Source organism: Strigops habroptila, chromosome 7, assembly GCF_004027225.2.
Source record: "Strigops habroptila isolate Jane chromosome 7, bStrHab1.2.pri, whole genome shotgun sequence".
Taxonomy (NCBI): domain Eukaryota; kingdom Metazoa; phylum Chordata; class Aves; order Psittaciformes; family Psittacidae; genus Strigops; species Strigops habroptila.
The window spans coordinates 51,367,991-51,380,274 of NC_044283.2; the positions used below are offsets into that span (position 1 = coordinate 51,367,991).

The following is a 12,284-nucleotide window of genomic DNA, read 5'->3' on the forward strand; positions in this document are numbered from 1 at the left end:
GTGGTGACCCCTGACTTTCTCCCAGCTGGACAAGATTCAAACCAGTGCAAGGATCCACATCCTGTTACTCACTTGTCATTTTCCCCCCAACGCTTATAGAAGAAAATCAAACACTGAATAAAATTACAGTAAGTGCAGAATGTACAAAAACCAGTAAACACAATTTCACCCAACATTCAACCATGTTAGCTACATAGAGCCAAATTCAAAGAGGAGTTCACCAACACAGACCAGAATTGAGTACTGGAGCAAGGCGGCACTGACAAAGTAACTTGTGTGCAAAAGTCAGTACAAGACTCCTTTACACACACTGATAAATTACAGACCTTAACCTGCACAAGCGTGTGCAACTCTGGCTTCATCCTCCCCTTCCAAGTGTAAATGTAGCATCATTTAAAGATTTCCTATGAGACCTATGAGTTGCCCACTTCATTAGGCTAATTGCATTAAGCCTAGTTAAAAAGAAATAACACTGTATTTTCACTCAGACCAGCTAAACATCTCTGCCACTTTGCAGTGTGGTGTAGCGTCTCTAACATAGCTAGAACTACACCATCATTCATTTTGGAACCAAGTTGAGCTTAGAAAATTATTTATTTATTTAAACAGGTGTGATAGCTCCTACAATAAAATATTTTTAACACCCCTCTCCCCAAGAAGCCTAAAATATCTCCATACACATATGGAACATGGTCAAAAAATCTGAACACAAGACTGATTTATCCGACTTGTAGATTTGACACACTATCATCTTCAAGAATAAGTCACCCCAACTCTCTGCCTTGTTTTGCTCAGTCATACATCAATAAATAAGCCACCTGTCACAGGTGCTGTGTGTTTGCAGAAGTTCCGTAAAGAGAAATTTACATATATATACATACTCAAAAGCATTATATGCCAGAATATTTCTGTTGTTCCTTGAAGAAACCAAACAGATGGAAAGTAAAAAAACAGAGTAGGTATTTCTTCTAAGTAAGCTTTACAAAAAAATAAACATAGTCCAACTTACATATTCCTGTGTGAAGTCTATGAGGTTTTGCAAATCAATGTCATCTCTGTATGCTCTGATGTTGTTGTTTATAAAGAAATAAAGCTGATCCTTTATCCAGTCTTTGAAAACAAATGCTAAAACACCAGCAGTGAGCTCCAAGAAGAAAATAATTCCAAGAAACACAGAAAACTATGAAGAAAAATGAAAAGGTTAAAATTATTTTGCTTTATGACCAAACACTTATTCTTCAAGGTTCACAATTATGTTCAGTGCTTGGGCATTATCTGTTTCAGTGCAAGTTAAAGCTATTCCAGCACACAGGAAATCTTATATTAAAAATACACCTTTTTTAATTAGGGCTGTAGTACAAGAATCCTAATTCTATTCTAACAAATAACTAAAATGCCAACAAATTCAAACTTTGGGCATTTCCCTGGGATTTTCAAAGAGATCCAAGAGAATTCACTGTAAATTCAACAGAGATGGCTACTCACCGCCTGTAAGGCCCTCTGAAAACTCATCTTAAATTTCTAGGTAGGCACTTACATTTTCAAAGGCATAAACAACCAATAGTGCCAGTGAAATGCTTTCTAAGTGACTTTTTCTTTCAACACCCTCATTGCTGAAGTTTTGCCTGAGCAGACAAAGCAGAAATTGGTAACAGCAAAAATTAATTAATGACTAAGTCGGAGCGGAATGTCTATGGAATGACTCACATCCACATTAAAACCAAATGAGGTTCTATGATTAATGCAAATGTAATGGATGCCAAAGGCATTACTAATGATCTGCCACTTTCTCTAAGGATCTCCACTGAGCCTACACTGTTTTAAAACACACAGGGGTCCTCATATACTGGAAGTCCATCCCTTTTGCAACTGCGCCTTTGGGTTTCATTTTAATATGCGCTGTGTTTGTTCAGATGCATTTTTAATTTCTCCTGCAGCTGCCGTATAGGAAGCTATTTCTGGTACAGCAGATGGGCTCGTTTTAGGAAAGCAAAGAGAAGCGAAGTGAAAAAAGGTGTTACAATAGCTTCCTCCACCTCCCCCTTTTTTTAAGCAAAACAAGAGCAAGTTAGAACTCTTCCAAGCTGTTTTATAAATGCCTCAAGAAGCCTCCTTCCCCTATAAAATGTGCCTGGGGGAGCCAAAAATGTCATTTGAAGGCAGTTACTTCACTGGCAGCCTTTTCAGGTATGTATTAACAGTTAATGGTTATTAGACACAACTATTACCTAGGCTGTGCCCACCTCTGGGAGTGGTGGAGGAAAGAATTTTATATTTAAAATGGAACACGATACTATTACCTTCATCTTCAACACTCACAGGAGGAGGCCTTTCAAAAAACTAAACCTGGCTACTTAGCTAAAGGAGTTTTGAATACTGAACTACCTTTGTGCATCAGCAGCTTGTCCCCAACTAACAAGTCCACCCCAGAGTTCAAGAAGACAACTTCTATTTTATTTACTTATCCTGGGCACATTCTCCTCCCTTTCTTCCTCTCAGGCCCCAGCACTGACAGGAAGCAATGAAGCCTTTTCAAATCGGGTAAACAGTACAGAATTGAGGATATCAGCAAGCAACCCCTCATAACAGTCCTATCTTCTCTGTACCATGAGGGACAATTGCACAGCAGAAACCACATGGGTCACATTCAGTGGTGCATCTACATTCCTCATATTTCATAGGCAGCTTGTTGTGGACTCAAGTTCAACATGCAGAACTCAAGTTTGCAGAAACTTCTCTCTTTCCATGACAGCAAAGCAAAATGTTAGGCTATATGCATATAAAAAACAGTAGTTCCATGTTATGATTCTTACCTTCAGTAGTTCCCAACCTTAAAAAAAACAAACCAGTAAGCATCAGAGACTGAAGTGCTGTAAAGTGTTAACAGTTAAGCAAAAGCTATTCACAGAACAGTATCTTCATATCAGATAACACCTTCCATTCCTCAAAAGACATTTTAAAATCTTTACGCGGTTAAGCAGGAACAGAGACCATGACTTCTGCTATGCAATTAAAGGATGCCACAGTTGCAAAGGCTACTTACAAATTTGAGAAGAAAGGTATTTTCTCGTAAAGCTCCAATGCATCCTGCAAATCCCAAAATGAACATAACTCCTCCTACCACTAGGAAGAGCCAAACTGGATCAAAGCCTCCTAGGTCAGTGATGGAGGAGATATTGGACAGCACTCCCTAGGAAACAAACAATGCCAAGGGATAAGTAAAATCAGCTTTCAGTTGTACAAATTCTGCTGGCATTTTTCTTTTTAAAAAGATAGAAGTCTACAGCAATAAGTGTTCTGCAGTACATTAAGCAAACACAATGAAGAAAATCTTTGCGCTCAAAGAGATAAAAAGGGTGATTATGTACAATATTTCCGAATTGACATGTGGAATGAACAATAAAGCGTGCTTCTAAAGTCTTCTACAAGAAACCCACAGGGCATTTAGCTGCTTCTGAGGCTATGAGAATTAGTCTGCCAGAAAGTGAGAATAGACATTTGATGAAAACTTAACTCATTTCCCATGCTGAGATGCATTTAAGGTGTCATACACATTGTTTATGTAAGCACGCAGTTACATGTTACGATAGGAAAAGCAGTCAATAGCAAAAACACCATCTTGAACTCAGCGTTTAGGCTCAGTATTTACAACAACTGACAGAAATTAGAAGTGAGCTCCTAGGCTGCAACATCTTGCGATAATAAATTTTACTACCAAGTTTTGACAAACCAGATACCTGGCCAATCCAACTTCAGGAATCTACAGTGCCAAAAAGTCATTAAAAAAAAAAAAGAAAAAGGGGGCAAACAAAAAACCCAAGCATGGGTACTGAGTAATCAGCAGGAAAAAATTTAAAACAATGTTAAGTCTCTTAGTAGGACATAAGGCAGTTGAAGGACTTGTCTTAGGAGATGGTTTGCACTGATTTAGGTTAGACCTATCATATGGTAAACCACATATGCAGTGTTTTCTATGACAGTCAGCACAGTCTGCTTGTAATGCCATTGCCCCCTTAGAAATAGAGCTTGGGTTATGTCCTCAGTAATCCTGAGGAACTTTTGTAAAACAAATAAACCAACCAACCAAAAACAAAACAAAAAACAAAACACCCACAAAAAAAAAAAAAAAAAAAAACCAACCACACACATTTTAACCAAAGTTCGGCTGATGTTCAACAGATGAGTCATATCAAGAAGCAAGTTCAAAGTCTTCCATATTATAGTGAGTTTGTACAGGAACAGTTACAGTTTTCTAAAGCCTTTTGGCAGCAAAAAAGCTGAAGTATCACTATTTCTTCATTCATCTCCCCAGTGCTGCAGGTCAATGCAAAGCACGCTGCTGTAGCAGGCATTTCTCCACGTTTCCTCAAAGAAGCCTGAACCCAGGATGAGTGCTTTGGACTACTGCTTTCTCTAGCAGCTCCTGAATGAAGCTGTGGCTTGAAAAACAATAATATAGACCTCCACCTTTAGAGCTCCTTATTTACAGAAGCCTGAAGTTCTTCAGCTTCTTCCTTTCCCTGTTCATATCCCCTCTGCTTCTTTGAAATAGTCCCAAACCAGCAATAATTTTGAAGGAAGATATCATAACCTTATTTCCAAAAGTTGTTAGTAACATTGTTAACAGATGAGTGCTCACAACTATGGCTTTAGAACCTGTGATTTTTTATTTCATTTTAATGTACTCAGTTTAGACCACTCAGAAGATACAAATGTCGTGTAACCAATACTTCTAATACAGTACTCCTCATAGTCTGCCACCACTTTCACATTCATCACTTTCCTCCTACATTACATATAGCACTAGTCTTATTGTCATTCATTAAAAAGACAAAAATAGACATAAGGCATGATAAAACAGAATGCTGCTCAGAGCTAGTAGTGCTATCAAAGCAGACCAGTTGGCATCCCTTTTTCTAGACTAGTGATGAGATAATGAGATGTTTCAGCCAGGCTGAAACAAATTTACCTGTCATTAACACTTAAATCAACTTGTGCAAAGTTTTTCCACTACTTTTGCTTCATTACGTTTCTCATAGAAAAGAAATCAAAGACATAACTTTCTGGCTAAGAATGACACATAAAATAAACAGTATAATGCAATAACACACAAACCTTTGAAAAAGTCATGGCCTTGGCCATGCACAAGTCAGGAAACGTGAGCTCTGCCCCAAGGGAAAGACTGGTAAAATAACTTCTTCACAGAGTTTTTACGTCCTTTCTGTTTCCCCTGTGTCACTGGAGAAAGGATGTTGCTTTTGTACGATAATTATCTTACTTTCTTTAAAAAACAACAGTCATTCAGTCATTTAAGTCTCTCTTCATAACACTTCCTTAAAAAAAACAAACCACCACCACCACCACAAAACAGACAAAAAAAGCCCCCATACAACAAGAAGCCTCACAGCAATTTACTACATTTAATCAAGTTCTTTCCATATGAAAGTAGTAAAACTCAAATGAAAGAAGAAATCCAAGTGAAATTCAGCTCATATTTGAAGACAGTGCTCTTAGAGAAGATAATCATAATATAAAGAAGTGTTAGTGAAGAAATATACCACTGTGGATTTTGTCACACTCTCATTAGAGTTGATGACAATAAAATACAGTGAAACAGCTGTATATTGTCTTTTCCCACCTTATTTGATTTTCTAGCACTGCCAGGCTCTTTGCACCCTGGTGTGCTACATGTTTGCTGGTCATCCAGCAAAAGTCAGTCACCTAATCTCTGATCTGCTCCAGGCTCCAACTCCTCAGGGTAGCTATGAACCAATGTACTGAAATAGAACACCACAAGCCTCATCTGCCATTGTTTGCTGTCCTTGGAAAGCACTTCTCTGTGCATCTTTTGGTAGTCCACATCTGGCAATCATAAGCCTAGTTTGGATAAATCCCAAATAATACATCCTGATAGCACACATACTGCATAATTCTCATTTGTACTCTGTGTTCTCTCCATATGAATCTCAAGTTATCAGTATTCTGGAGAGACTTCTCAAGGGTATACAATCTTCAGAGAGGCTTTGGCAATGAAACAATAGCTAGCAGCAGGAATGACAAACACAGACAAAGGTCTGTGGTTACAGATAAAGATGCACAGAGGTAGTCTGATAGAAGTTTACTGCTTACTGCTGAAATTCAGTTTTCCAGTCTTGGCTTTTTTTTCTGGACACTTTCAAATAAGACCTCTGAAGAGACAGCCACGCAATATTTTAAAGAAAAGTGTATTTTGCTTGAAGCAGCAAGGCAGTGACCAGGGAATATTATCTCATTTTATATTGTTAAGAAGAACTAAACATAGAGTACTTTAGGCATATGCTTTTCCTATCCACCACAAGTTTCTATAATGTCTACTACCACAGTATTCAGTATTTTCTGACCATAATGCTTACTCCTGTGAGAGTCTGGCAGAGGTGCAAAGGCCTAGTAGTAACCAATTCTGTCTTCATCCCATTTTTAGCCAAAAGCAGAAGGGAATGTTTCCAGAGGTGCTTGAGCAGACAATCAGGATTCTCATATTCTAATGCTGCATCCTCCAGTGACACGCTCTGAACCCTCAGGCTGATCAGTCAGTCACAGAATACACAGTGACTGTCAAGGGACCTCTTGCACCAATGCAGGACCTAAACAAACCACCTGTAAATCCTTTCACGTAAGGCTTTCTACAAATGCAGAAATATTTTTCTTAGAAACACTACTGCAATAGTCCACTCCAACCTTTACTGTTAAATAGTTGCAAGTACTATTGCTGTTTTAGCCTCTGAAAGGAGGAAATTTATTTTTCCTAAAACCACATTCTCATTTTGGAAGCATGGTTATTTTTCTGGGTTACACGCACATCACTTCCTTGGTAGTTTAGACATGAGCGTAATCTTTATTTGGCGGTAAACACTTAGACTATTAGTGCAAAGTGCACTTAGAGTATATGTGCAAAGCTACATACTCTAATACTTCTCATGATGGTGTCAACCCAGGGCTCTGCTGTAGTCCCGCAAAGAGAGTCTGCAGGATGTGTTCCCTGGCTGATCTCCAAATCATCTGTTTGCTCTGTTCCCCCACCCTCAATTGCCTGCTGTACATTACAGAGCCTGCGTTATTTAACCTTTTAATCCAGTACAGATCAAAATTTCTTTGAGGTAGTGAAGGAACAAAAGAATCATCCATAATCCAACTAAAATGAATAATGGTGAAGTTGTGAAAATAGTTCCTTTATTTGTAAAGCATACTTCACTTCAGTGACAAGGATGCAATGATGTAGGCATGGAAGAGGAAAGACAGACCTCATATTCCCACCCCATCCCAAATTCAAGAGAGGAAATCAAGTGAAATAGTATGACCTGCTCTTTCCTCCAACAAAAGCATGGGGAAGAGACATTGGTGATGACTGCTGCCATACCAAGAAACAGGAGACAACCAAGCAAGTCCTGCCAGAAGCTCCTGCAGAACTGGAGTCTTCCCCTTATGGTACGTAAGCGTAGGTGAAAATACACTCTGACAGACGCCTTAATCCAGTGACAGATCCTCTGCTGCCATGTCTTTTTTTCCACCAGAGCCCTCCACCCTACCAGCTGGATCTCATGCATGGCACAAGGGAGAAGGCAACAAAGGGAAAATACTAGTCTTGAAGACCATATCTCGAGAAGGCCCCTCCTGATTATTATAGCTGCGCAATTGGTTGCCATTATCTCATCAATAAAGAATAAGGAAGCAACAGTCACTTAGAAAAGCAATAACAGTGCACCCCTCACCCCTTCTCCATCTTGTACTCTTTAAGATCATCAGGACAATTTGTACTACTTTCCAGAGACAGACTCTGACTCTAGCTCCCACCTTTGATGCACATCTACATTAGCATTTCAGGCCAGATCCAGGAGTCACATACTGGCTAGCTATGCTTCAGTTCACACCAGGGAAGTGTCAGAGCACACAGACTAGATTACTTACAAATGAAAATGTGCCCCTGGAACATAACTCATGCTTCAGTCGTGAGCATTCAGTCCCTGAGATCACACCAGAAGTAGGCTGAAGAAAACTCAAACCTTTCAAAAATCTGTAGTGTGCAGGTCAGGTTTTCAACACCGTTTCTGGTCCAGACTATTTGCATTCAGCAAACACAGCCTTTGTGTGCTGAACCCAGAAAGTTACTTTTATTTCCCCAGAATGCATGGATGCCAACATAGCCATCTTGGTTGGAGCAGTGTCTTGGTGTTGGCACACCTATACGATTGGTTCCTAATGAGACCGAACAGAAGGGAGTCACAAGTGCATTAACAAACTAGTGAGACTTCCAGACTGCTTGTGGTTAGTGTAGAGAATTGACTGCCATGTTCAGGTCTCAGAAATGTTCCCTGAAGTTTGCTAGACTGCATCTCTTTGAACAGCTGATTTCACAGGCACAGCAACATACTGCAGGGCAAGGGAGAATGGCTCCAAGTGAAAACACTCTGGGCAACTGCAATTTTGAAAAGCTAAACCAGTAATGAAAACTTAATGCATCTTGAGTCAGAGACAACTTTGGAGAATCACGATCCTAGGGAACAAGGAGGTGATGAACTGTGAAAGTATATGGAATTTGGCCAATGGGAGTGCATGTAAAAGAACAGGACTCAACACAACAGTTCCGATAACAAACATCCCAGAGGGCCATTAAAAAAGTAAAAAGAAGAAACCAACACCAGTAGGATGGGAGAAATCAGCTTTTTTTCTTCCAAGATGGGAAAAAAACTTCTCTGCTGCAGAATCCCATTACAGAGGGGGCACGGGGGAAGGAAGGAGAGAATGAGGGGATGGACAACAAAAAAAGCAGATGGCCAGAAAAAGATTCAGCAATATAGGATCTTCCAAAACAGTTCTTCTTTGCAAACAGAGGATTAGCCTTTCCACAAGCTCATCTGCAGGACTAAAAATCACTGGCAAATTGAAACACATGGCAGCGATGGGAAATAAAAGTATTTCCAAATGCATGATTCTGAAACGGAAAAATGTCTCTTTACTTTGTTAGTCATAAAATCCATGCAGTTTCTCCATGCTGTGCATCTGAATGAGCATGAGGAACAGAACAATAGTCATTGAAACATGCCAAATTAATTCCATTCCAGAATTTTGTCTCTGCAAGCAAGAAACTAGGTGGGGGATGTTCGCAAATCTTATTTCCTTGATTTCTGTTGGGTTTGCATTTCCCACAGCAAACATCAATAGCAGCATAGCTTTATTTTTCAAGTGTCTAGTCAAGGAGAAGACCTAGTCTAGCTTTCTTGCCATGACAAAGCAAAGTTCAACAGATGAATAAGTGGCATGAATACATGCAAGATAAGAGATTTTTACTTTTTAGGATTAATGGTTACAAGGTGTTAGAATACTAGTAAAATGATTCAAGAGCCTCTTTAGACAATGCATCTTTACGTGCTGAAATTTAAATTAAATGTAATAGTGGATATTAGTATCCCTCTCCTCCCCAGACCTGTAAAATACAGAGTCCTGGCTTAGAAGCAAGGTACATGCTTTTGGTATCCTTCAGCCCCTAAGGATCCAAAGGATACGCACACCGTTTTCTTATGAGCACTTGGTTTTAAAAGAACTGTATGATAGACATGTATGCACAACAATTATGGAATATCATTCTCTCTTGATGTCTGCCACTCAGTAGGACAGTAGAAGCAGCGAGAATTTTTTCCCCCCAGAACAACAGTAGTTTTCATTGCAGGTTAAGGAGAGAGAGACTGGATCTGACAAATTGTGACTGTTTCTATGCAGGGAGTCTAGCCTGTCCCAGAACACCAAAGCAGTACTAAATCACCTTATACCAACATGTAAAATTCTAGCTTAAAATGCAAGATCCAGATTTAGAGCTCCTGCTTGCTAAGAATACTATGCTAACACACAGAGATACCATACTGGTACTCCAAACTATGTACAAGTTGACTTCTGAGCTGGAGCGTCTTCTAGTTACACTGATAAAACAACAAAAGCCTAGAAAATAAACTTACGCACACAATCAACCTCTTCTACTTCTCTCCATTTCAGTCAACTTTATACATGAACTAAGACTAATCAACAAATTTTGCAAGGATCTGCAGATTTTTTTTCCCCCCACTTCAGTACCTCTACCTTTGCTACCTCCTAAAGTATACCCCAAAAGCACAGTGCCTTCCTTCTAAAAACTCCCTCTCCATGGACAGTCTTACAAAGTTTCAGAAGACATAACAGCAATTTATCACTTCGTCTCATGACTCTTTAATATAAATCTCCTGCAGGTAATGAGAGAACCAGGAAGCTTATTTTCCCAAGTACCTACTGGCATCATACCATGAACACTCCAGATGAGCCTTAAGAACACGCTATGTGATACATACATTGAAGGAGGGAAACAAACATTTTGTTCAAGTCTAGTTTACTTTTAAAAAGTCAATGGAAGGAATGACTTGAAGTGGTTAAAAAAAGCCAGTGAAATATAAACATCTTTCCCCTGCTACTGAGCAAAGGTAGTATAAGTTGCTTGGGCTTAGAACAGACTCTTTGTATGTTAACAATGTTCATGTCACTATTGGGGGTTGTGAGGTGAAAACCAGCTGCCATGGATGAATTTTTTTATGGTACAAGCCCAAGCCTAATGTGCCTGAAAACACTGTGAGATTGTGAGCTATATAGTGCACCCATGTATAGATAGCTTTATTCAGCCTCTGAGTTTATTGCCCCATTCCACCCCCAGCTCTCTTTCAGGTTCATGACTCAGAATGCTAATTGCCTAGTTTTTGTTTCAGGCTGGCTGACTGGCTGTCAAGCCAATTCTATTGCCTATTTGACAAATGAGCTCTTTTGCCTCCCTGCAAAGGCTGTAAGGAAGGTCGTGAGACTGTATAGCATGCTTTTTTAATTCTTTACAACAAAGTTTAAAGGAAAGAATTCAAGCCAACTTAGTAAAAAAGAGAAACTAGCCACCAAACCCTCAAGTCTACCTCAAACTGGTTTTAGCAGGCAGCAAATGGGACTCCTGTAAAATGTGGATTATTTCTTTACATCCTGCATTTTTGATGTGGCCCGGTACACTATCTTTTTATCTCAAAAAGATTCTGTGAAGCAGCAAAAGTATATACAAGTTGATGGCCAGGTTATAAAACAACACAGCTGGATATAAAGCCACATGATTCATGAAAGGAAATCAAAATCCTCCCCCCCACCAAACCAGTTTACAGTAGTCTTTCTGAAAACCCAATCCTAAAAAAACAACTTACAAGTTTCTGTTTAACAGATTACACAATAGCAGCACCAAACTCAACTTTGATAAAAACTTAGTTCATTGGGACAGCAGCAGTCTTCGCAGAACGGTTGAGGTTGGAAGAAACCTCTGGAAGTCACCTGGACACCTAAACATGGCTCCTAGGACCATGTCTAGACTGCTTTTGAATATTTCTAGAGGGAGACTCCACATCATCTCTGGGTAAACCGTGATGTTCAGGAACGTGTCCATTGCCTCTATCACTGGGCACCACTGAGAACAGCCTGGCTCCATCCTTCAGGTATTTATATACCTGAAGATCCCCCAGGCCTGCTCTTTTCCAGGCTGAACAGTGCTATCTCTCCCAGCCCTTCCTTGTAGGAGAGATGCTCCAGTCCCTTAATCACATAGCGGCCCTTTGCTGAACTCTCCAGTATGTCAGTGTCGTTCTTGTATTGGGAGCCCAGAACTGGCCCAGGTGTGGCCTCACCAGTGCTAAGTAGAGGGGAAGAATCCCCTCCCTCAATGTGCTGGCAACACTCATAACACAGCTCAGGGCACTGTTAGCCTTCTTTGTCGCGAGGGCACAGCACTTGCTCGTGTTTGACTTCGTGTACAGCAGGACACCCAGGTTCTACTCTGCAAAGCTGCTTTGCTGTCTTACAGTATACCACTACAACAGCCCATAATGCCCAAGGATATCCAGGCTAGCCTTAGGCAAGAAGCAGTCTAGCTCAACAAGTGCTTTTCAGTTAAATTACAGATGTCTCAAGTCTTAAGCTTCACCTACTTGGCTTTCACCTCCAACTCCCTAGCTGCAGGAAGAACAGCTCTGTCTGCGGTGTAACTGATCTGCCCCCCAGTAAGCTGCATGGGGCCTATGAGTCTCTGGAACTTGATCTTGCTCACTGCAGCTTCTGGCCATTGCCTCTCCCCTAGAGAGCTGAGTGAAGGAAAGGCCTCAAATTGGCTTGACACAAGTCCAGTTTTCAATAATTCTTGCTACACAAATCCAGTCTGTCTGTGTTCAAGAGCCCTGCAGATCAGCTATACATTCTGGTTTATGCAA

General features: G+C 40.1%; 1 protein-coding gene across 3 annotated transcripts in view; it reads right to left on the reverse strand.

Annotated features, from left to right (window-relative positions):
- The window catches only part of TSPAN5 (tetraspanin 5), an 84,988-nt gene that overhangs the window by 8,831 nt on the left and 63,873 nt on the right, over positions 1-12,284 (reverse strand). For all 3 annotated transcript variants that reach the window (XM_030492057.1, XM_030492059.1, XM_030492058.1), the window contains 2 exons: positions 3,044-3,190; positions 1,010-1,180 (listed from right to left, as the gene is read on the reverse strand). In XM_030492057.1, the coding sequence (XP_030347917.1) occupies positions 1,010-1,180; positions 3,044-3,190 (318 nt within the window). The remainder of the gene's footprint in view (positions 1-1,009; positions 1,181-3,043; positions 3,191-12,284) is intronic.